General features: G+C 40.2%; 7 protein-coding genes across 8 annotated transcripts; 4 read left to right on the forward strand and 3 right to left on the reverse strand.

The window, feature by feature from the left end:
- Positions 1 to 363: 363 nt before the first annotated feature.
- LOC145702128 (uncharacterized) lies at positions 364 to 1,193 on the reverse strand. The gene is made up of 5 exons (XM_081779337.1): positions 1,087 to 1,193; positions 896 to 1,030; positions 721 to 853; positions 515 to 676; positions 364 to 474 (listed from the first exon to the last, which is right to left on the reverse strand). Exons 1-5 carry the CDS (start codon positions 1,191 to 1,193, stop codon positions 364 to 366), a joined length of 648 nt encoding a protein of 215 aa, XP_081635463.1.
- Positions 1,194 to 1,406: 213 nt separating this feature from the next.
- LOC145704497 (carbohydrate sulfotransferase 11-like) lies at positions 1,407 to 3,128 on the reverse strand. Its single transcript, XM_081781949.1, has 5 exons — positions 2,975 to 3,128; positions 2,804 to 2,932; positions 1,787 to 2,050; positions 1,656 to 1,742; positions 1,407 to 1,614 (listed from the first exon to the last, which is right to left on the reverse strand). Exons 1-5 carry the CDS (start codon positions 3,053 to 3,055, stop codon positions 1,438 to 1,440), a joined length of 738 nt encoding a protein of 245 aa, XP_081638075.1. The 5' UTR covers positions 3,056 to 3,128; the 3' UTR covers positions 1,407 to 1,437.
- A 1,418-nt stretch (positions 3,129 to 4,546) lies between these two features.
- Positions 4,547 to 5,082, forward strand: LOC145702129 (carbohydrate sulfotransferase 11-like). The gene is made up of 3 exons (XM_081779338.1): positions 4,547 to 4,733; positions 4,778 to 4,864; positions 4,906 to 5,082. The coding sequence occupies exons 1-3, from the start codon at positions 4,722 to 4,724 to the stop codon at positions 5,080 to 5,082; spliced, it is 276 nt and encodes a 91-aa protein (XP_081635464.1). The 5' UTR covers positions 4,547 to 4,721.
- Positions 5,083 to 7,271: 2,189 nt separating this feature from the next.
- Positions 7,272 to 9,615, forward strand: LOC145702130 (mitogen-activated protein kinase 4-like). The gene is made up of 5 exons (XM_081779339.1): positions 7,272 to 7,376; positions 7,561 to 7,732; positions 9,147 to 9,424; positions 9,468 to 9,500; positions 9,577 to 9,615. The coding sequence occupies exons 1-5, from the start codon at positions 7,272 to 7,274 to the stop codon at positions 9,613 to 9,615; spliced, it is 627 nt and encodes a 208-aa protein (XP_081635465.1).
- A 212-nt stretch (positions 9,616 to 9,827) lies between these two features.
- Positions 9,828 to 10,826, forward strand: LOC145702131 (uncharacterized). The gene is made up of 3 exons (XM_081779340.1): positions 9,828 to 10,229; positions 10,271 to 10,396; positions 10,441 to 10,826. Exons 1-3 carry the CDS (start codon positions 9,828 to 9,830, stop codon positions 10,822 to 10,824), a joined length of 912 nt encoding a protein of 303 aa, XP_081635466.1. The 3' UTR covers positions 10,825 to 10,826.
- A 4,907-nt stretch (positions 10,827 to 15,733) lies between these two features.
- LOC145703610 (uncharacterized) lies at positions 15,734 to 16,361 on the forward strand. Its single transcript, XM_081780992.1, has one exon. It carries the CDS (start codon positions 15,767 to 15,769, stop codon positions 16,283 to 16,285), a length of 519 nt encoding a protein of 172 aa, XP_081637118.1. The 5' UTR covers positions 15,734 to 15,766; the 3' UTR covers positions 16,286 to 16,361.
- A 2,727-nt stretch (positions 16,362 to 19,088) lies between these two features.
- LOC145704573 (sodium-dependent phosphate transport protein 2B-like) lies at positions 19,089 to 21,853 on the reverse strand. 2 transcript variants are annotated; one of them, XM_081782031.1, is made up of 8 exons: positions 21,450 to 21,853; positions 21,097 to 21,289; positions 20,717 to 21,054; positions 20,397 to 20,647; positions 19,953 to 20,273; positions 19,684 to 19,909; positions 19,484 to 19,640; positions 19,089 to 19,359 (listed from the first exon to the last, which is right to left on the reverse strand). In XM_081782031.1, exons 1-8 carry the CDS (start codon positions 21,685 to 21,687, stop codon positions 19,194 to 19,196), a joined length of 1,890 nt encoding a protein of 629 aa, XP_081638157.1. In that variant the 5' UTR covers positions 21,688 to 21,853; the 3' UTR covers positions 19,089 to 19,193. The 2 variants fall into 2 exon arrangements, with proteins under 2 accessions (XP_081638157.1, XP_081638158.1); XM_081782032.1 differs by having other exon boundaries at positions 21,547 to 21,685.
- Between the last annotated feature and the right edge of the window lie 1,280 nt (positions 21,854 to 23,133).

The following is a 23,133-nucleotide window of genomic DNA, read 5'->3' on the forward strand; positions in this document are numbered from 1 at the left end:
CTCTAAGTCTTAAATTAGCGTCTTAGGCCCCGTAAGAGTTCAAAGCCCAAATCATTTGAGATCGTAATCGTAATACATGTATTTGAAATCAGAAATTAAGCAAGAAACTGGGCGAGGTCCTCTGTAAATTCTTCGTCAGTAAGAATGAGTTGATCGCCAGCAAAGGTGAAAAAAATGCAGCTTTTTTAAACCCATTCGGTCTTCTGTGTAAAGGTTTGTCTCATCGTAAGGGAGTATCTCTGCATCTTGGCCCTACAAATAGTAGCCAAAGTGGGAAGATTCTTTTGGGACGACCATCAGGTCCGCGGGGTGTGATTTATTTCAAGGGCAAAAAACTGTGAATTTTGAACTCTTTTTTTCATTTTATTCGAGGTATTCTAAGTAGCCATCAAGTATGAAAGGAAAGTATTTGTCCAAAGAAGGCTCTTCTTCCAAAATATTCTCCAGTTTTTCATCAGTCTTCGAAAAGAGCACCTAAAATTTCGTCTCTCGATCTCGCACATGATTATTTTACCTTCGATTTTTTCTTGAGCCATTTTTCCGCAGTGCTTTTCAATCCAAACCAGCTTTTCTCCGAGCTCAGTTCAACGCCGATTTTTCTCCTCAGGGTCGTTTTTGAAAGACCCTCGCCTTTTGTATAAATTTCCTGGTCAGAAACAAGTCCGTAATCTAAATGCTTAACACTTCTCTGTGAGAATAATCGGCAAAAAGGGGACTTACAGAGCTATTTTTGACATAGACTTCGAGTCTGTTTTCGTTCGGGAAAATGCTGATTTCGTGCGCCATTACGAAAGTCGGGTCACATATCTTTTTCAACAGCCAAGGGACATCTACTGTTCTCGTCTCCTCTCGTCTAGAATTTTCGGTAAGTTCAAATTCGCCAAACATCTTTTACCTGAAAACGATTCGGTCTTCCAGTTTTTCGATTTGAAAGGGCGAAATAAAATCTGCTTTTGAAGGGCGGAGCTTTGACTTGAAAAAGGCAACAACAACTTCTTCGAAGGCGTAGTTGAACTGGCAGATTTCGCTGCTGCAAATAAAAGGGGCTCATTCAAACTTATCCCTTACTACTTCGCAGGCTCTTACCTTGAGTAGTCTACCGCATCAATTGTCGGCTCTGCCGAACCGGTTAGTTTTTCCGGACGAGATTTTTGTTCATTACTTTCGCTTCTCTTTGCTGCGCAGTTTCCCATTTATTAATCTTCTCAATATTAATGATTCTTTAACATATGAATCAACTGAATATTTTTCATTTTTGGCAGCCGGAAACGAGTCAGACTTCGTAACAACTAAGTGAGTCATTACAGCAATTTTCATTATCTTTTATTTTCAAAAAATTTTTGAACAAGAAAGTGGTAATATATCCAAATAAATTGTATAAATAGTTGGTCATATATTTGGTCAATATACAGTGAAAACTCAATTATTGATGTATAATTATTGCTGACTTAGAAACTCGTCGATCGAGTAGCCAAATAACAAAAAGTCGACAAAGTAGATTTTGTAAAGTTTCTTGATGATTTCTTCTGGGATGTCTTTGTAGAAGTCGATCAGGCCAGAGCTCAGAAGCGGTGAGTCAGAATACTGCCCCGGCAAGTGGGTCAACCCTTTCAGCTGAATTTTACCAGTTATTTTGAATTGAATAATGATTTTACTTGAGCGCATTCGGTGACAAATTCGGCATCCGTCGAAGAAGTCTCCTGCTTCGTCACGATCGTGTAGTCCACGAAGCAAGGCGAGCACTAGAAACAACAGAAAAGCAGGCAATTAATAAAATTTCTCAAACCTCAAAATCCATGGTTTTCCAGTGATAATCAAACTTGCTTATTTCGGCGACATCGACGATGTATTCCAAAAACGCTCGAAAAGAAAAGACATTTTCGTTCTCGTAATTGATCTCCTCAAACTTCGAAATGCTCTCTCCAAATCTTCGGACGTACAAGTCCAAATTCCAGAAGTTCTTCCCAAACTTCTGTCGCCAGGCGGAAAGAAGCCGGGCAAATGGGTGGCGAACGTTGATCATTCGCATTTCTACTTCGTGGATTTTCTCCTAAAAACATATGAATAGGCTTACCGGACTAAATTTCGACCCATATTTCTAGCTTAGTTGGGTGGTCATATGACACAGTTTTAGAAAGCCTAGCTTCTGGGCTTTCATTTGGGCACAAATTCAAGGGGTCTGGGTCATGCCCGCAAGGCAATTCATGGGACCTGAAGTCCCAAAATAGGTACTAAAATACTTCAAACTATTTTTTCGATGGCCGTCCGGGCTCGAGAGTAGTCAAAAGTCATATATTTAGAAAGCTCAGGCTCTGAGCTTTCAGTAGAACTCAAAAATCTTAGTGCCAAGTGGTTTGTGTCCACCTGGAGGCGCTAGAAGTTGGCGGTAAAAATCCGGAAATGCCGGAAAACTCGGTTTTTGAGTTCTTAACTCTCCAATTATATGTATAAAACATTTATAAACAATAATTAATGCATTAAAAAGTTGAACCGTGGTCGAACCGGGTGGTTCAACTCAAGAAACCTTCAAAAACATGGAAATATGGCCAACGATGAACCACCCGGTTGACCACCCGGTTTGACCTCGGTTCAACTTTTTAATGCTTTAATGGGACTTCAGGTCCCATGAATTGCCTTGCGGGCATGACCCAGACCCCTTGAATTTGTGCCCAAATGAAAGCCCAGAAGCTAGGCTTTCTAAAACTGTGTCATATGACTACCCAACTAAGCTAGAAATATGGGTCGAAATTTAGTCCGGTAAGCCTACATATGAAAAATCTAATTAATATTGCTTTCAACTCACCTGGTCAATCTCATTCTTCTCTTTGTACCGAGGCAAAACTTTGAAGATTTCGTCGATTCCAAAACTCTCTGGCTCGCGTTCCGGATGCAGCAGCGCGGCAAAGTATCGTTGCCAATTTGTCGTTCCGGTCTGAAATTTCGCTCAAATGTACCAGTAGTCGTTTTTTGTTACCTTTTGGGGCAAACAAGCAAGGAGGTCAATCTTCTTCAAGTCAAAAAGGTCGAAAAGTTGGTCCCTGTTTTCAACGAGCATCGCTTTTGACTCGCTTTCATTTTTTCTGGCGAGGCACTGAATTGAAGTTCCAGCTGGATTTCTCGAAGTTCATCGAAGTCCATGTTTTTCGACTCTCGGAAAATGCTTTCACGACGCTATTCATTGTTTTTCTGGCAAAAACCTTTCTACTCGTTCGATTTTGCAATAGCTTCTTATTTTTAAGGATAAATTAGCGCCGCCTTTGGTCCAAATTGCAACCTTTCCTAAGTAAATTCACTCGCTTCTTATTTCTTTGAGTAAGAAATTCGATGATGTTTATCTCTTTTTCAGGCATTTCGACGTCGATTTGAACTTCCAAGCCTTCTTCGCTCTCGACAGAATTGAACAAAAAGTAACCAACCGTTCCAAGCACAATTGTCACCGCGACAATGTCAGTGATTGTTCTCGTCATTTTTCGTTAAAAATAAACTAAAAAACGCTAAAAAGCGAAAATTAAAAATCAGCTGTAATTTTTTATTTTCTATTTTTGCTGGTTGGATTTTGCAAATTTGCGAAGCAGATGCTTTTCAATAACATTAAATTTCCAAAAAGGAGATTTTCGAAGCGCTGTTTTCATGTTTCTTTCACTTTCGCCGCGAAGCAACCAACATATTTACAAACAAATGACTGTAAGTTCAAGATTCTGACCTCAAGGAAGAAGAATTCAACAATGCCTTTGATGGACTTGTTGACGCCATGGTCAAGTCAATGCTCCACCCTCAAAGGCAGATTATATTTCAAAAGAAATTGAACTTGTCAAGTATTTCAAAATAGACCATGGCTAATAGTATTAAAAAATTTGCCGCGATTTTTCTTGGAACATTTTGTTGGTTGGTTTTTTATTGTTCCGAGAGTCACGAAAGTTTCGTTATTCAAATCGAGAGCAGCAGAATTTCTGAAGAAGAAGAGCCCGAGAAAATTGAAGACAACGAAGAAATCGCCAAGAATTCTAGTGATTTTCTAAGCCAAAGAAATAAAGAACGAGTAAATTTGCTGAGAAAAGGCTGCAATTTAGAACAAAGTATTTTCCGGGAGTCGAAAAGCATGGACTTTGATGAACTGCGAAGAATTCAGCTTGAAGTTCAAAATGCCTCGCAAGTGAAAAATGAAAGCGGTTCTAAAATGAAAGTCGTTGAAAACAAGAAACAACTTTTCGACCTTTTCGACTTGAAGAACATCGATCTGCTTACCTGTTTGCCTCCAAAGGTACTTTTAGCTGATTGCATTTGAGGGTAATTTCAGACCGGGACTACAAACTGGCAACGATACTTTGCCGTGCTGCTGCATCCGGAACGCGAGCCGGAGAGTTTTGGAATCGACGAAATCTTCAAGGTTTTGCCTCGCTACAAAGAGAAGAATGAGATCAACCAAGTAAGGCCATTACAACTTTGTTTATTTTTGAAAATTTTTTTTAGAAAAAAATTCATGAGGTAAAAATGCGAATGATCAACGTTCGACATCCATTTGCCCGGCTTCTTTTCGCCTGGCGATAGAAATTTGGAAGAGACAATTGGAATTTGAAAGCGTATGTGAGAAACTATGGAGCGGCCATTTCAAAGTTCGAGAAGATCAATTACAAAAATAAGAATGTTTTTCTTTTCGAGCCTTTTTGGAATACGTCGCCGATGTGGCCGAAATCAACAAATTCGATTATCACTGGAAAACCATGGACTTTGAGGTTCGACGAATTTTAAGAATTGCCTGCTTTTATATTGTTTCTAGTGTTCACCTTGCTTTGTGGACTACACGATCGTGACAAAGCAAGAGACTTCTTCGACAGACACCGAATTCGTCACCGAACGCGCTCAAGTAAGATCACTATGAAATTCAAAATAACCGTTTAAATTAAGCTGAAAGGGTTGACCCACTTGCCGGGGCAGTATTCTGACTCGCCGCTTCTGAGCTCTGGCCTGATCGACTTCTACAAAGACATCCCAGAAGAAATCATCAAGAAACTTTACAAAATCTACTTTGTCGACTTTTTATTATTTGGCTACGCGATCGACGAGTTTCATAGTAATAAATAGGTTTTCTTATGTTTTTGTCTTCAATTGAGGGAGTAAGATTATATTTACAGAAAATAAACATTAAATCTTACAAAATATAATTCAGTTTTCATTTTTTATTTGATAGTTTGCCGCTGTCCATCCGCCTCGCTTTCGATTTCTTGTCGATTCCGCTCTTCTCCATCAAAACCATCAATTTCCTGCGCGACCGCTTTGAATCTTCCATCGCCTTCTGAAATAAAATTTTAAAAGTTGAAATTTTAAATTTTACCTTTATTCCACATTGATAAATAGTACCAACCATCTCCCCTTTATATCCATAAGCACTTTTGAATCGCAAGTGCCATCCTGCTACGGCAACCTCCCAATTATGAGAATAACGAAACTTGTCGGAGAGTTTTCGAAATTATTTTTCGTTAAAAATTAAAAACTCTCTTTCCTTTAGATTTATTTTTTCTCTCCAAGAGATAACAGCTTCAGCACCTTTTTCAAATCTTCCTTTTTCAGCCAATCTCTTACTCCACCCCAACCAGTCCCTTTATCATTCCCGAAAAACTCGCCCGCTCCGCCCATCGCGCCCAATTCCTTCCTCAGCTTGTCTAATTCTTCATTTCTCGCTTCATCCCTTTTTTCATCTTTTTCGAACTCTTTTCGTTCAAGTCTCGCCCCCATCTCTCAATTTCCTTCTTCTGCTTTTGAGTCTCGCGTCGATTTCTTTCTCTTTCTTCTTTCAAAATCGATTCCAGCTTTGAGATTTCTTGTCTAGCTTTTTCAATTCATTTTCTCGTTCATTTTTCTCAGATTCGTTTTCCTAAAATTTCAAATCAAAAATCTCCCAATCATTCGCTGCAGAAAATCAACGAAGACGCCTTCATTTCGCAGCTCAATCGCGTTTCTCGGCCGTCTTGAGCTCTCAACTTTCGTGCATTTTTCGATGAGAGTTTCGAACTCTTCAATCTCGTCCGTTTCGCCAAGGATTTCAAAGAGAGGTGTTCGTTTGCCAGTTTGAATATTCGTTACTAAAGAAATATTTCTTCTTTCGAATTTCAATTTTCGAAACTTACTTATTTCGAAAAACAAGGCCGGTCTTCCTTCTTTTCGAGCAAAGGGATGCTCAAGAGTCAGCAGTTCCTAAAAACGCATTATGATGTTTTGCCAGTTTTTGAGAATAAATACCTGCAAAATCAGTGCGAATCCCCAAATATCCAGTCTTGGATGTTTCTTTGCCGTCTTGTCTGGGCTGTTGATTTCTAAGAAAAACGTTATTTTGATTCATTCAAAATCGCTTACCAGGGGCAGCATAAAGTGGCGTGGACTTGATTCCTTCTCCAGTCGTAGTCGTCATTGTTTGCTGAATTGATCGGACAGACTGGGCGCTTCCGAAGTCCCCGATCTTCACCTGAATAAAACTATTTTTATAAGCTAGAGGATGTTTGCTTACCGTAATGAAATCGCCGAGGACGAATATATTGGCGGGTTTGAGGTCCAGATGGACCTTGTTTCTTCCATGGCAGTAGCTCAGCGCGGAGATGAGCTGAGCCGCAATGACCCTTGCCTCGTCAAGAGTAGTTCGTCTTCCCGCTGCCTTCATCTTCTCGATCCAATCGGCAAGGCTTCCGCCGGCGCAGTGCTCCATAATGATGAAGCACATGGATCCATAAGCCCATTCTGGCGTATGTCGATCGAGAAAGTCGACGAATTTGACCACATTCGCGTGATCTACACGTTTATCAATCAATTAAAAACTCAAGACCTTACCGAGTTGTCGAAGCGTTTCAGCTTCTCGCTTCGTGTTTGTCCAACCTTCTTTATTTTGGATAAAGAGCGCCTTGACGATCACAGTCTCTCCAGTAGCCGTATCGAAGGCCTCAGCGACGCCTTGGTTAGTTCCGAAGCGCTCTTCGTCACTGTTGACATATCGATCATCCCTCTTTTAAAAAGTTACAGAATTTTTGAATTAACGAAACGATAATAAACGCAACTTTTACCCTAACAAAGTTACAGTCATTGGAATTGCTTCGTTGTTTCGCAAAACTAAACTTTTCTCCTCTCACAAAATAGAAATGAAGAATGGAAATGATCGAGTTGCTGCATGCGCTGCTGCATGCAAATATTTGAGTTTTTGCCCTGGTTACTACCGCTGTTTCATTTTGTCGGAAAATTTTCTGAACGTTTTTCCCGTACTTCTGTCCTCAAGCAGCAAAGGAAGCATGAACTGCAAGGCGACAAAGCGCAAGGAAATTGGACAAGATGACCAGGAAAGTCCAAAACGTCAAACCAAATTCCTGGCTCTGCCCAACAGTCAAATATTTGCAGTAAGCGCATGTGGCAGCGGCTCCGATCGCACTTTTCAAACACTGCAAATTCTGCTGCAAGAGAGGAAGACTTTTGAGCGAGAAAATACCAATTGAGATACTCCAAAATGACTGAGAGCTTGTTACGGTTACAAATTAATATGAATAATCAATATTTACTTTTTACTTTGTAACTTGTTGAAAGAAAGATGGACAGTTCGCGAACATCGATGTTAGTCAGTTTGAAACCAATCAAGGCGTGACTACGGCTTTGAACACTGCTACTGGGGAGACTGTCATCGTCAAGGCGATTTTGCTCCAAAACGCCAATCACTGGAAAAGTACGAAACAAGAAGCAGCGACTCTTCGAGAGCTCGGTAATTTAATTATTAACCCTTGCAGTTAAATCGACCAAGGCATTGGTAAAAATGATTTTGTGAACGAATTTCTCGTTTTTCAATATGAAAATTTTAAGCTCCTTGTGCCGGGAATAACCCTAAAATCCCGGCACATGGAGGGTCAAATCCGAAACGTTCTAGAAATCTCCTGTTTCGGGGATTCTAAAGGTTTTGTAAAGAGTTTTTCTATAATATTTGGTGATATATATTTCAACATGAAAATTTCGACAATTGTAAGATTATCTAAAATTAAATAACGTTACTAAACTTTTTCGATACATAAATCTGATCTGTCTTCTGTGAGCTCAAAAGATCTTGCTTTAATCGAGGAAAACCACTCTCTTTATTATAATATTAATTGTAGTCTGAATTTATTGTTTAAGTTAATTAGACTTGATTTATTTTTATGAAAAAATAGAACATAAAAATTCAATTTTAATTATTTGGCTCAAAAGATACTTTCATCCAGTTCATCAAATTGGCACACCCCACAGAATCGTCATTCTACTGAAAACGATATTTGAATCTTATCACAATTCTCTGACTAAATTTGGGAGCCACAATTCACGCACAGCCACAATTCATGCAGAGCCACAATTCACGCATTTTGCGAAACAGCCACAATTCATGTGTCCCCGTATTTGACTCTTATGACGATCAAGCAGATAATCAATCTTTTACGACTGTATTCTTCTTTTATTTGGGTTAGGGTTAGGTATAAAAAATGACTAAAACTGTCTTGAATTTTATATAACAATTAGTTTTTCTTCAAAAACACTCGATATGAAGAGTTTTTGGTCAAAATCAACTGCTTTTTGGGATTTCTAGAACGCCATCCTCCATGTATCGGGATTTTGGCCGAGAATCCCGGCACACGGGGTTTTCCCGGCACAAGGAGGGTATCCCATTTGGGTGCCCGTCATTAGCTACGGTTTGGGGGGTTTGCGTCAGTAGCTACGGTTGACAGACAGTTTAGGGTGGGCATCAACCTAGGTTGGGTTTGCCGGTTATTTCGAAAATTACGAGAATCTGAAGCTATCTAGGTCGGTCGGAAAGTGAATGTGGTCGCTTTTCGCTTGCAAAAATTTGAATAAGCATCAAAATCGGACAATTTTTATTGAATCAAGGCTAAATAAGTTATTTTTTCATATTGGTATCATTTTTGTAAGCGAAAAACGACAACATTCTCTTTCCGACCGACCTAGATAGCATCAGATTCTTGTAATTTTCGAAATAACCGGCAAACACGACCTAGTTTGATGCTCACCCTAAACTGTGTGTTAATTTCTATGCTCCTTATGACTCATTTTTAACCGTAGCTATTGACGCACCGTAGCTATTGACGCAAACCCCCCAAACCGTAGCTATTGACGCGCACCCATCCCATTTTAAGATCACGCTAACGTGGTGAAATTCGTCGATTTCCTCGATCGCCAGATGCCAGAATGGGCATTCGGTTCCATGTGCTTCATCGTCATGGAATTCTGCGCCGGTGGCAGCCTCGCCAACTGGATTGAAAAGATGAAGGACGCCCAGCGACGAACAACGCTCGACGAAGCAAGAGTCATCGCGGCGCAGCTTATTTCCGCGCTGAGCTACTGCCACGAGAAGAACAAGGTCCATCTCGACCTCAAACCTGCAAATATATTTGTCCTTGGCGACTTCATTACGGTAAGTCAACATTTCTCAAGCAACAAATTAACATCTTCTTTAGGTGAAGATCGGGGACTTCGGAAGCGCCCAGTCTGTTCGATCGATTCAGCAGACAATGACGACTTCGACTGGAGAAGGAATCAAGTCCACACCTATATACGCTGCTCCAGGTGAGAAAGAAGTGCTTCCAAAAACCAAACTTTTCTTAGAAATCAATAGCCCAGACGAAAATGCGAAGAAACACCCAAGACTGGATGTTTGGGGATTCGCACTGATCTTGCAGGTATTCATTTTCGATAGTTTTAAGAATTCTCAACGCATTTTTGAAGGAACTATTGACTCTTGAACATCCATTTGCTCAATATGAAGGCCGACCTGCTCTCTTTCTTGAGATTTGTAAGTTTCAAAATGAAGACTTCGAATGAAAAACTGTTCAGTGAATAATATTCAAAGTGGCAAGCGAACATCTCTCTTTGAAATTCTCGGCGAAACGGACGAAATTGAAGAGTTTGAAACTCTCATCGAAAAATGCACAAAGGTCGATAGCACCCAGCGGCCGAGAAACGCGATCGAGCTGCGAAATGAAGCTGTCTTCGTTGATTTCCTGCAGCGGATCGAAAATGGCGAGCGACCGAGCAGCATCGTTCCTCCTCCTTTTCCAAACGAAATCGACGAAGTTAAGCGACTCAAGGAAGAGATTCAGCAAAAAGACAGGACTATTCAAGAATTGCAAAGCCGACTCGACACTTTCAACGACATCATGGAATACCGACTTCGAGAAGAATCAAAGCAAAAGGATGAGAAAATCGCAGAGCAAACTCGGGTAAATGTCTCTTTCATAAAAATTTCGTAAATCTTGTTTAGGAAAATGAAGAATTGAAACAAGAAAACGGATATTTGAAGGAGGAACTGGCCAAAATGAAGAAAATGAAATCAAAATATGAGAAGAATTTCGAATACTCGAGGAAAATTATCGATGAATTGAAAAAAGTAAGAAAATGGGTTGATTTAAATTTTTGACAAGAAAATTCTAGCAAAACGAGTCTGAGAAAAAGGAGCGAGAAAATGAGGTGCAAAAAGCGAAACGGGAAATTGAACAGCTCGAGTCAATTTTGAAAGAAGAAAAAGAACGAAATCGGCGAGAAAATGAAAATCAGAAGAAGGAAATTGAAAAGCTGGAGCTTAAATTGGGAGAAGAGCGAAGAAAGAATGAGGCGAACGCGGAAAAGGAGGAAAAAAGGAATGAAGCGGGAAATGAAGAATTGGAGAAGCTGAGGGAGGAATTGGGCGCGATCGGTGGAGCTGGCGAATTCTTTGGAAATGATAAAATGATTAATAAAGGTGGAGTAAGAGATTGGATGCAAGAAGAAGAATTGCGAAAGGTGCTGAAGCTGCTGTCGCTTGGAGAAAAACAATAAATCTGAAGGAAAGAGAGTTTTTAATTTTTAAGGATATAGCCGTTCTCAAGGCACTTTCGTAGCGCCAAAAGGGGACGATAAATTTTTTCATTTCAAAAGGAACCCTACCTAAAATTGCCTAAGAAACCCGATTCTAGTGGTCTTTTTTATTTTTTAATGGAAAAATTTCTCTCTAGAGCAATTTTAAATCTTACGATCATTTTTTCTCAAGAATTTTCAATTAAATCGGTCGAGTTCTTTTGATAAATTAAAAATTTGGACCTTTATCTACATTCCTAGGGTCTCAAGTTTGATAGATTCCAATTATTTATGATTCTAGAGCCATTTTTATGAGGCTTACTTGAGTAAGCCGAAGCGTCAGACAGCGCTCTGGTTTGCTGAGCTGGGCGCCCTCCTCCATCGCGCGGTGAGGCGGGCATGTGAAAGAGCGCGCTGATTGGCCGAGCGCCCTGAACGCAGCATTTATGAAAAAGAAAAGCCAAAAAGAAGAAGACGCTAGAATGAAAATTTGCTCGGGTTTTAAAATTTTGAGGCCTTAGGAAGATAGATAAGCAGTTATATATAATAATACACGGTTTAGTTTTAGCGATTTAATTGAAAAATTTCGAGAAAAAGTGATCGTAAGATTTCAAATCGCCCCAGAGAGAAATTTTCTTTGAAAAAATTCTAAAAACATCAGAATCGAATTTAACACATAATTTTAGGTAGGAGCTGTCTTGAAATGAAAAAATTTTATCGCCCCATTTCGGCGATACGAAAGTGGCTTGAGAACGGCTATATCCTTAAGCGAAAAGAATTTCGAAAAACTCTCCGACAAGTTTCGGTTTTCTGAGAATTGGGAGGTTGCCGAAGCGGGATGGCACTTGCAATTCAAAGGTGCTTATGGATATAAAGGAGGAGATGGTTGGTACTACTTATCAATCTGGAAAAAGGTAAAAATTAAAATTTCAATTTTTTAATTTTATTTCAGAAGGCGGCGTAAGATTCAAAGCTGTCGCGCAAGAAATTGGTGATTGGACTGGAAAAGAGAGGAATCGACAAGAAATCGAAAGCGAGGCGGATGGACAGCGGCAAAAGATCAAATACAAAATGGAAACTTCTGATTGTGGTTTTGTAAGATTTAATGTTTATTTTCTGTAAATATAAATCACTTATTCAAACCAGGAACTCAGACTGTTTGATTAGCCAATTGCAAGTGCAAGCAAAAAGCATCAAAGAAATTCGGCCATTTTTCTTCAAATTAATTCCGCCGTTCAAAAAAATAGAATTCTCCTCCATGATTTCATTAAGGATATAAGCTATGAATTTGAACTTTCGTAGCGCCTAAATGCGACGTAGGATCATTTTCATTTCAAAAGCAGTCCTACCTAAAATTGCACGTAGACCTCAAATCTGGAACTTTTGAAAAAAAATTTATGGAAATTTTTTTCTCTAGAGCGATTTCAAATCTTACGCTCTCGATTGCTCGAATTTTTTCCACTGAATCGCTAAAACTAAACCGTGTCTTTTATTTTGATAATGTTAAGCTAGAAAATTGACGGGCTATTATTTCAAAACTCCCTCAAATTTTCATTCTAGCGTTTTCCTCTTTCTTGCTCGAGTTTTTCTTCTTTTTGTGCTTTTTCGCGTGCAACCAATCAAAGCGCTCCGCTCAACCGCGCCACTCTCACGGAAAAAAGGAGTTGAGAGAGCGAGAGCCCAGCGCGCCGCTTTTTACACTATTCACGCGCTGGGTAAGTCTCATGGAAATGGCTCTAAAATCGGTTTCGGTCGGAATTAGGGAAAACTGATCCGTCAATTTTGTAGATAAGGGTTAAGAGAAGTTATTTGTCGAAAAAACTCGACCGATTTAGTGGAAAAATTTCGAGAAATCGAGAGCGTAAGATTTCAAAACGCTCTAAAAGGAAAATTTTCAATAAAATTTTTTTAAAAGTACCAGATTTGAGTTTTACGTGCATTTTTAGGTAGGATAACTTTTGAAGTGAAAATGATCCTACTTCGCATTTAGGCGCTACGAAAGTTCAAATTCATAGCTTATATCCTTAAAACTTTCAAAAAATATCTTGATCTCGACGCATCTGCCGCCAACGCATAAAACCAGCGCCTCAAAATCTTCAACTTTCCTCAAAAAATGGACAAACACGAATTGAATTCGTGACGAATTCATCGACTTTTTCTACAATTTAGTTTTGAAGAGAAAAATGGTCGCCATTCCGACCGCCATTTTCATCGGCATTTTTATTTTAGCGCTCATCGTTTTTGGCGTCCATTTGAAAAGTTAATATTCTTTCTTATTAATTTTATTCATTTTTACAGTTTTATCGTAGAAGAAAACAACAGCGAAGAGACGAGTGATTCCATTTATGCAAAAAGCGAAAAGTCCGGTTTTGGCGAAATGAAGATTTTTTTATTTCCAAAAGAGCTTTGAAAAAGAGCCTCTTTTCTTTTTTGCGCCTGAATATATTTTTAAGAATTAGTCATATTCTTGGTCACCTTTTAACGCCGGAAACTGCCTCTCAATGGTGTGCAAAGCGTCAAAACTTTTGGATCTTCGTGGCATCGGCACCGGCGAGTTCAGATTTGTGTTTGAAGATTTGTACTGGCACTGAATTTTGCGCTTGATTGTGATAGAAACGATGTCGTCGATCATTTTCAGGATTTCAGTCGGCGCGTCTTCTTTGACACTTATGTCGCTGAAACCGTCGCATTCGTGCTGAAGACTGTGGCGATCGATGTGATTTGAGAGATTTCCGCGGTCTGATTTGTTTCTTTTTTTTTGGATAAAGAGAGAGGAGGAAATATAATCTGCTTTGAAGGACGGAGCTTTGACTTGAAAAAAGGCGACAACAACTTCTTCAAAGCCGTAGTTGAACTGGCAGATTACGCTGCTGCAAATATAAGAGGCTAATAGAAACTAATCCCCAGTACTTGGCGGCTTCTTACCTTGAGCCGGACCGCGTGAAATAGCCGGCTTCAAAGAATCGGTTACTTTTTCGCCGAAGAGATTTTCGTTTTTTTCGGAAAAGGAAGGTTTACCAAATGTTTATCGAAAAAGAACCGGCAGCAAATACTGTCACGTGACAAGCGACAATTTTCAACAAGAGAAATTTATGGTCCTTCACCGACTGCTTCCGTTCCGATCGACCTATTCCTGTCCGAGTAAATCTGCCTTGAGCTTGTAAAGTTTGTAAACAGCAGCGCGTAATTCTACCTCGACGAGCTTGAATTTAGGGATTAGTCTACTAATAACAAGGTCCAAAAAAGCATTCCCAAAGCGGGATTTGGGAGATGGAAGCATGTGGTGAAAATTATTAATTTTAAGGTGAGCGCATTTCATGGGGATTTCGGGGATAAGGGGGAAATAGAAATGCTGCAGGAAGTTTTAATTTGCAGCTACAGCTGATTCAATCATTATCCTATTTCATGCATTCCCAAAAGTTGGATTTGTCAATGATTTCGGGGTAAAAACTAATGAAAAGATTTCAGACCGTTCTACCCAAAATCCTTAAAGCTGAGCCTAGCAACCTGAGTAGAAAACCTGAGTCAGGGTCAGAAAGAGTAAAATGAAAAGCCGCGTAGCGCCTTTTTCTAAAAACGAAGCCGCAAAGCGGCTTCGCCAAAGCTACCAACTCAATGAATTATAAAGCGTTATAAAAAAAGCCGCTTCGCGGCTCTTCAGTTTACCCATTTAGAACCCTCACTCAGGTTTTCTACTCAGTACGCCGAGCCCAGTCTTAAAGGTTCCTAAACAAAACGAGCCCTAGAAATTTTCTTGGTATTTCAGCAGTTGAATTCAAAAAGGCTTGAAATCTTGATTTGAGCCGACCGGAAGCAATTTCAATGGGTCTTTTGTTTTAGAAGGGTTTGCCTTTTCGCCAGGTCCGATAAGACTCGCCAGTCTTCTGAAAAACATCCGAATACACACTTGAACCAGTCGCGAGCAACCGACTTCGGCAAACCCTTCAATTTTCCGCCTAGCGACTTCAAAATTAATGCTAAAAGGAAGATCTAAGGAGCCTGGCCTGGATTGATAAATATTTGCGCCTTCGCGGATCAGGCCGATATAGATGTGATGCAGGGAGGATAAGGGCAATAAAATTCGCGGCGAATTTCACGGAAGAGGATGATTTCCTGGGAAAGGTCGAGTCTTGAGCTTCTGAAGGACGATTTTATGGGGAGATTTGTTGACACTTCCTGTTGATTTATCGGACAAAAGACATTTTCAAAAAGCATCGATTTATCTACGAAGATTTGTCTCTTCAGATTTTTTACAAAAATGCCGCTAAAAATCCGACAAATCAAAGAATCGTGCCCCTAAAATGCCTTTTTCTCGAGAAAAAAAAAGACAAAATGGGAAATTCGAAAGAATATTTTACAAAGAAAATCATCAAGCTTTTCAATTTTCTTATATTTTTGGTAAAAATTTGAGTTCTTTCTCGAAATTCTCAAAAGAAAATCATAAAAAAATAATATTTTCTTCAAAATCTTCGACTGATGAATTTGGAAAGCTCCAACAATAAGTATTTTTACTAATAAAAACCTTTAAAAAAAGATAAAATAAGAGTCTTCTATCTTCTACCATAAAAAATCAAATTGATCAATTTCCATTTAAATTCCCTTATCAATCACACAAGAAACCAATCTTTCTTCCCGCCGCCCTTTCCGATTGGCAACATCTTTATCCAATTTATTTTCATTATTGTTCAGCCTGCCAAACCGGATTAAGATGGACCAGCTGGTTTTTGCGCCTTTGATCGGGCGGCCCGGCGATTTATTTTTCAAAAAAATTACAGCGTGCGCGCTCCAGCTGGATTCAAACTTTGCGCGCACGCCTGCTGCTCTTTGGCGCCACGCGCTGCGGATATAAAACAAGACGCCAGGGCGGAGGAGATCATCAAAACATTGAAACACCAACAAATCAAAAAAACCAAAACAACAAAAAATGGAAGTTCTTTCTCCTCTCCGACCAGTTTTTCTGCCCACTGAAGCCAAAGTCGTCCGACTCAAGAGACTCTCAGAATCCATCAATCTTCCCTCGCCAAAGATCGCCCGCCAGCTCTCCTCTTCTTCCTCCCCAGCTCGAAAAACCGCCCGATTCTCTTCTCCAACCACTCCTCAGCCGCGAAAGAAACTGCTCGCCCGAAAAGACACGATGCTCCCGTCCGAAATTCCAGAAGAAAAGATCTACTCCTGCGAAATCTGCCCGAAGACTTTCTTCCACCGGACCGCCCTCGACATCCATCTCGAATCACACGATACTCTTCCTCGCTCCAGACGATCTACGGGCTCTTCGATGACCTCCCTCAAAGTCAACTCGATCAACTTCCTCGGCGAAATTGAAAAGGAGCTGAAAGACGAGCTGGACAACGCGCATAAGAAGAAGTTCAAATGCATCAAGTGCGGAAAACGATTCAGATCCAAGGCCAAGATCGTCCTTCACTCGCTCATCAAGCACTCCTAAAACTATTTCCCTGCTTTTTCCTCTGCTTGTATATTTTGTAAAGAATTTTTTGTATTTTATTCTCAAAAATAAAAATTCAAAAATCAATTTTTTTTTTGTTTGTTTTTTTTTTCAGAGCAAAGTAATTTATTTTAATAAATAATTATTAATAGTTTATAATAATAATTTCAAGTAAGAAAGTTTCAATTTCCCGATTTTCAAGGATAATCAAAATTTCAAAATATTCTTTTATTCATTTTTATTGGCAGTTTTAACTTGCTTGTACGTTCAGAATTCGGGCGCAAAGAATCGAAAATGAAAAAGCTCGGAGCAAGACTTTTTATTAGACAATGAAAAATAAGTGGAGTAAGATGACTGGGAATTAGATACTGTATCGTATTGATATCATTTTAATTGTTTAAAAAAGCGGTTAACTATTAATTATTAACTTCATATGCCAAAACGTCTATTGCTATTTTGCCTGTCATAATTTAAGTGTAGTTATCATTTTAAAAATAGAAAATAACAGAAAAAAATAGTGTCAGTTATTTTTCAACAGGTTTTTCCTCGATTACGCATTTCAATCTGCCACATTCGCTTGAGTGCCAAAATATCGGCCATCGGGATTCTCTGGCTTCCGTCTTCGCGGCCATTCAACGGGCGGAAGTTCTTGAGCCATTTTGGAAAGGCATCGACCCACTCGTCTCTGACAGCTCGGCGGAGCTCTGGATCTTCAATTTTCTCCGGATCTTGGTTTAGCGGATCATCCAGCAAAAATCTGCGAAGAGCTGTTTTTCGGGATCGCTGCGAGTTTTCAGTTCAAATATTTAAATTTGAAGGCGTCTGTTTGAAAAAGAAGATCGACCCGTTCCTTTTCTTTTGCAAGATCTGACAGAATAGGGACCCAGCGTTGATAGGCGGCGAATAAGTGAAGGGCTTCACCGGAAGAAGGTTCGGGGTATTTACTAATGTCGGGCATTCCAGAGGCGGATTTCAGAGGATCTCGAAGTCTGAACTCTTTCAAAATCAAGCAAGTTTCGTTTTTGTTCGAATTTCTAGCTCTGGAATTGAAAAATCAGAAAACAGACTGATTGCTTTGGGCTAGAATTTCTTCTTGCTTGAATGAACTTTGATTAAATTTTTGCCTCCTGCGTTTTTCGATAAAAATAGATAGAAATGTAAAATTATTCAACATTTATTGCAAATTCAGAAGCTTTTTCAAAGATTGCCGACTAGACATTGTCATTTTTGGTCAAAGATTGTTGACTTCATTCAAAGGATTTTCAGCTATCAGTATGGAAAACCTGAGACAGGGTCTGAAAAGAACCTCTGTGGCCCTGCCGAAGGAATTCTGACCCTGACTCAGGTTTCTACACAGGTTGACGAGCCTGGTTGGAAAATTTGACCAAAAATGGCGATCTCTAGTAGGCAATCTTGAGCAAATTTTTTGAAAAAATGACATGTAATGGAGTTAAATTTGGCTAAATTCTTACAGCAAGAATTTTCGTTTTGAAGACAGTTTGGTAAACATTGAAGAAAAAACACTTAAAATTTCAAATCCTATTGAAACAAAGTATTGCTTTGATAAGAGGAATTTTAAATGAGCTAGGAGATGGAACGAGGATGTGAAAATTGGCAGCAGCGGATCGGATAAGATAAGGGATGAAAAACTAGATTTGTATTTTAGCGAGCTCGCATTTTCTTTCGTGTCTTCTTTGCTTTCACGACGGTTGAGGTACTTGAGACGCGGCTTTTTGCGGTGAGCATGTGGAACAAAACGATCTGAAAAGTGAAATCAAGGAAGAGTATGGGTTACGACGGATCTTGGCTTGGAACTCTGTGCCGAAAACGTGAGTCATGGCATTCAGCTCATTCAGGCCCTGACTCAGGTTTTAGACGCAGGCTCAGGAGCACAGTCGAAGATGACAATTTTGTGAAAGTCATTTACTTACGAGGATAAAAACAAGAAATCCACTCAAATTGCACAGCGCGATCAAATGCTGCTCGCTAATCATTATTCTCTGTTTCGCTTTCGATTCCTTCTAAATTAATAAGAGCTGAAAAGCGAGCTTTACTCTTTGGAAGAACTAGGTAAAGTATCGATTGGGAAGTCAAGCGTAGCGGAACGGTAAAAGGAAGCTATAGATATAATTCCCATCGATCCTGCCAAACTTCTGTTGAGCCACGCTTTCGAGGAGAATTTTTTAAGAGCCACTGGTGCTAAACAAGCTAAAAGAAAAGGATGAAAAGTTTTCATTGAAAACGCTTTTTTAGTACAGCTTTTAGGCTGGGCTTGGCGACTTGTGAAGAAACCTGAGTCAGGATATGGAATTTCAGGACTCATGGAAGAGCTCCAAAATGAAGCCGCATCGCGGCTTATTTAAAATATAGCCGATTAGCGGCTTCGTCAGAACTTCAAGAACAGATTAGAAGACCCTTAGTCAGGTCGAGTCAGGTTTCTACACAGGCAGGTTTCTTGCAAGCAGTTAATGACTTCATTTTCGGAAAGAAGATTTCTCTGAATTTTCATCTCTTTTTCCTAAAATAACTCCTCTCGAAATCTCGCAATTCCAACAAGGTTTCACCAATCTCTTCGTCGAATCAATCTGTTCCACTTGAACGCTCGAACTGGCAAATTTATGAAAATCGGCAATTGTGCTCGAATCATTTGTCATGTAAAACCTTGCCATCTGGCGAACATTATCAAACAGCTCTACCAGCTTTCCCATTTGCAATTTGCGCCTTCTTCGATCGATACTCGAGCCGCTGAAAACAAAAGAAATCAAGGAAGAGTCTTCTTTTTTTGTCTTTTTTATTTGTGATATTTACAGAAAAGAGTGTTTGTACAAATAAGTTAAATTGAAATAGTCTACATTTTTGGCAGGTGAAGTAAGATAGTAGTAAAGCGTTACATGAAGAGTAAGTTAGTCTATAGATCGGTGACCATACTTTCGAGGTCTTTGTATTCTGGGAGATTCTCTGAGGTCTTCAGGGCGGGATTCTCGACGCCGTTTTCGTCTACTTTGACGGTAGTGTTTTCGTCATCAGGAAGCTCCTCTGTACAGCAGGAACACATGTTCATTATTCGTGGATTTCTAAGAAATAGGTAAAAAACTGGGACCTATTCATGGGCTCTTATTGGACCAAAGAGATAATTCTGCCGTCTGATTGGTTGAAATTCCCCATAAGACCGTAAAACGTCTTCAAACAGATCATTACCTGCAGATAGCATTGTCGATTGGCCGAAGCGATCGCATCCAGACAGGTAGAAACTTCCACGACTTCAAGAACTCGGGGAGAACTTTCGGATGATTCTGCTGAAGCCACGTGATGAAGCCAACAGCGCCGAAGATGAGTGCCAGGACGTACATGATGACTGAAAAAAGATTGAAAACTTGTTTTGAGATTTATGAACTTACTCATTGAAATGATGGGACCAGCAGTTTCATCAATGAGCGAGATTCCGAAGAGAATCAAGGGACCTGCGATGAAGACGATAATCGTGTACAAAATTGACCACCAGCGGTATCGAGCGGCCATTTTACCGATCCAGAGGGATCCTTGGACGACTGGATATCGGGTCATGGGGATGATGAAGAAGAAGACGATTCCAAAAGAGTTGAACATCACGTGAGAGAGCGAGACCTGAAAGGGAAAGTTGAAGAGATTCTCAGCTCTTTGGACTTACCTGAAGGGCCTGTGAAAAGTCACCACTGGCATTGGCAAAGGCAGCGATTAAACCAGTAATAGTCGTACCAAGATTGGCGCCAGCAGTGATCGGATACGCTCGCTCGACGGAGATGACTCCAATGGCGACGATGGGCGTCAAAATCGAAAGAATAATCGAGCTTGATTGAACAGCAAACGTCAGAAGGACGCCAGCGATGATGTACAAATAGTCGGTGAACCAGCCGAATGGGCTTGGCAGATTCTTGTCCACATTTTCTTTCAGCAAATCGGTGATTGAGCCAACGAGCACGGATTTCAAACACTTGACAACGCCGACCAACTGAAAGAAACTTTAAGACTTCTTATTGCATCGTAAAAAGCTTCGTGAGAACTGGCGTTCTTTTTTGCCCCAGTTGAGAGTTATATAATCCAGAATACAGTACACTGGGGAAAAATCACTTACCGAAGCATACATCATGATAAAACTGATGGCGAAGCAAATTCCACCGATGGCTTCGTCGGATAGACAGGAATTGACAAACATGTGCTTCTCTTTCTCCACGCAGTGGTCGGTGAATTTGACGATGAAGGTATCGGGGGCGGAGAAGTCCTTGAATCTGCACTCGTAGGATGGACCGGACTGCATGCAAGTGGATCCGCCGGGTGGACAGCCGTCCATGTCTGGGTAGTCGCAGAAATCAGTGCAGAGGGACGCTAGAATGATTATGTAAATACAAGTCGCCTGAATCAAGTCTTCTTTCAAGTGTTTCTTTGAGAACTTACTGTCATTTCCAAGCTTGGTTTTGCAATAGTTGACAAAAGTGCCGTTGTAATCTGGCGATCCAAGTCCCTTCTTATTCTTGACGAGAATGTACTGCTGGATGGGGTCAGTAATCGCGCCGATCGGATCAAAGTCCAAGCCGTCCGAGTTACAATCTTCAACGCAATCGGCAAATGGGGCGACCATGAGTCCTGTGAGTTTTTCCATCATGTCAAACAGGATTTCCAGCGGGAACAAAATTAACACGATCAGGATATCGTAAACGGCGGGAATTGCGGCACATGCCATTGCCGCTGCGAATTCTTTCTTTTCGGCCACATTTCCAAACGCAACCAGGGTGCTTGAATATGTTTACCAACCCGTTATCGAGGGTAAATCTTACCTTGTAATAGCGGTTCCAACATTCGCGCCGTAAATGCAGTAAATACCGACTTTCACTGTAAACAATCCGGAGCCGACAAGTGTGATGAAGATCGAAGTCGCAGTTGAGGACGATTGGCAAAGTACAGTCAGCACAATGCCCATACAGAATCCACAGAATGGATTTTCAAGGATATCTTGGACGCTGGCAATCACTAAAAATAAATTTAATTGAAGAAAAAGGGGAAGAATTTCGTGAAATTTGGCCTCTAGTGATAAGAGAGAGGCCCCTGTGGGGTCACTTTTTCTGACATGCGATGGATTGTAACTACGCTAGAATCTAAACTATCTCTGATTGGAAAAAGTGTCCCTCACCATCATTGAGGAAGGCTCCACCAAGAACTTGGAACGAATCCGACAGGAGTCCAATGGCAAAAATGAATGTATAGACGAAGAAGATGGCCGCCATTACCTTAATTACGTTCACCGTGATTCGTCGGCACCGGTTCTCGTCAGAGACCGTGCTCGACGTCTCACTTGGTGAACATTTTGTTTTGTCGAGTTCCGATGAGTTCTCTATCGGAACGACGGAAGAGTTGCTTGGCCGTCCCATTCGTGAGTCGTGAAAAAAGTTTAGCTTTTTTAAGCTTGAGTAGCTTTTTAAGTTTCTTGGTCGTAGGGAGACTTCTAGGGCGCTTATATACCCCCCATTTTACGTAGTAAAGAGACGGGTCGCATCAGCGCCACGAGCGCGGGACATGACAATCGGGTGATTCGCTCGGAATCTGCAGAAAGCGGAAATTTACTCAACCAACATATCTTTAGTTGTTTTACTTTACTAAACTTAATTTTAACCAGCTGCTTTGCATCCCATTAGTTTAAAACTAAGTCCAAGAAAGCTCAAAAAAGCTTTCAAAAGTCAACAAATTTATCCTTTTTTTTCAGACAAATCAACAAAGACAATTCATTTTTCTCTAATATTTCTTCATAAAAACGAATTTCTCTCAACGCCAAACGCAAAAAATAACCCACAATGTCAAAAATCGCTTTTTTCGAAATATTTCAAATTTTTAAACAAATATACAAGATATTTATTGACAAATTAAATAAGCAACTGTACAATAGAACGTCCAAAAGGCCGGCTAAATGTCCTTGAATTCATAATTATTATCGGTAATAAATATTTCGAAACCAACTCCCGTTGCTTGCAGCAAGGGTAGCGGGAGTTGAATGGAAAATTTTCCAACGATGGACTCGGCAATTGAACCAGTCCGATCCGGTGCCTCCACAGGAGAATGCGATAGACAGTGCAAACAAGAAATGGAGCATTTATGATAGTTTGAACGATCCTTGGAGTTTATCGAAGGAACTGTCAAGTTGATAGCGCAGTTGGGGCACACCCAGTCTTGAAGTTGCAAAAAATATTTTGGTTGTAAGATGTGAGAGCAAATAAATTGCTTTCCTGACAGGGCGGATTATTTGATCTCGGAGATCCCGAAGATCTGAGCTGGGAGTCTCCAGTTGTTGATTATCGATGACTTGCATAATGAAATCGTAATTTCGCAACTTTATACCTTACCAGTTCAAATCCCAAACTGACGCAAGTTGGCGAAAATAGGCGTTGACATCGAAAAATCTGAGGAGCCCTTAAATAAAATCAGTCGGTAGATATCGACATTGCCAGTCCAAGATTGTTGCCAACAATTTGTTGGTAAAACTTTGAAAGAAAGCCTCATAATTGTCGATTTCGAGAAGTCATACAGTCTCAGCCAGATTGATAAATCAAAGCTGGTTCCGCTTGAAATCGACAATTTTGAGCCCGAATTTCAACGTTTTATCATTAATTTTGGACATAGAATATCGATATCTACTGGAGGAATATTGCGTAGGCCCCTAGAATTTCCAAAGCCTACACATATTTCCACCATTTTTTGAAGGTTCGATATTCAAACTGGCAAAAAAAAAATACGAAATATCAATTTATAACAACTATGCAAATCATCAATTATCAACAGCTGGCAACTCAAAGCTCAGATCCTCAGGATGTCCGAGATCAAAC

The sequence above is a fragment of the Oikopleura dioica genome, chromosome PAR (assembly GCF_907165135.1).
Source record: "Oikopleura dioica chromosome PAR, OKI2018_I68_1.0, whole genome shotgun sequence".
Classification (NCBI taxonomy): domain Eukaryota; kingdom Metazoa; phylum Chordata; class Appendicularia; order Copelata; family Oikopleuridae; genus Oikopleura; species Oikopleura dioica.

Coding starts and splice junctions, on each gene's coding strand:
- LOC145702128 (XM_081779337.1), bottom strand. CDS start 1,193: ATGGGAAACTGCGCAGCAAAGAGAAGCGAAAGTAATGAACAAAAATCT. Junction 854..895: donor GAAGACCGAATCGTTTTCAG/GTAAAAGATGTT, acceptor CGAAAATTCTAG/ACGAGAGGAGACGAGAACAG. Junction 677..720: donor TCTATGTCAAAAATAGCTCT/GTAAGTCCCCTT, acceptor AGAAGTGTTAAG/CATTTAGATTACGGACTTGT.
- LOC145704497 (XM_081781949.1), bottom strand. CDS start 3,055: ATGCTCGTTGAAAACAGGGACCAACTTTTCGACCTTTTTGACTTGAAG. Junction 2,051..2,803: donor AGAAGAATGAGATTGACCAG/GTGAGTTGAAAG, acceptor ATATGTTTTTAG/GAGAAAATCCACGAAGTAGA. Junction 1,743..1,786: donor GGAAAACCATGGATTTTGAG/GTTTGAGAAATT, acceptor TGTTGTTTCTAG/TGCTCGCCTTGCTTCGTGGA.
- LOC145702129 (XM_081779338.1), top strand. Junction 4,865..4,905: donor TCGTCACCGAACGCGCTCAA/GTAAGATCACTA, acceptor GTTTAAATTAAG/CTGAAAGGGTTGACCCACTT.
- LOC145702130 (XM_081779339.1), top strand. CDS start 7,272: ATGAACTGCAAGGCGACAAAGCGCAAGGAAATTGGACAAGATGACCAG. Junction 7,733..9,146: donor AGCGACTCTTCGAGAGCTCG/GTAATTTAATTA, acceptor TCCCATTTTAAG/ATCACGCTAACGTGGTGAAA. Junction 9,501..9,576: donor ACTTCGGAAGCGCCCAGTCT/GTTCGATCGATT, acceptor ACGCTGCTCCAG/GTGAGAAAGAAGTGCTTCCA.
- LOC145702131 (XM_081779340.1), top strand. CDS start 9,828: ATGAAAAACTGTTCAGTGAATAATATTCAAAGTGGCAAGCGAACATCT. Junction 10,230..10,270: donor AAATCGCAGAGCAAACTCGG/GTAAATGTCTCT, acceptor AATCTTGTTTAG/GAAAATGAAGAATTGAAACA. Junction 10,397..10,440: donor TTATCGATGAATTGAAAAAA/GTAAGAAAATGG, acceptor AGAAAATTCTAG/CAAAACGAGTCTGAGAAAAA.
- LOC145703610 (XM_081780992.1), top strand. CDS start 15,767: ATGGAAGTTCTTTCTCCTCTCCGACCAGTTTTTCTGCCCACTGAAGCC.
- LOC145704573 (XM_081782031.1), bottom strand. CDS start 21,687: ATGGGACGGCCAAGCAACTCTTCCGTCGTTCCGATAGAGAACTCATCG. Junction 20,648..20,716: donor AACCAAGCTTGGAAATGACA/GTAAGTTCTCAA, acceptor TAATCATTCTAG/CGTCCCTCTGCACTGATTTC. Junction 19,360..19,483: donor ATCGACAATGCTATCTGCAG/GTAATGATCTGT, acceptor CCTATTTCTTAG/AAATCCACGAATAATGAACA.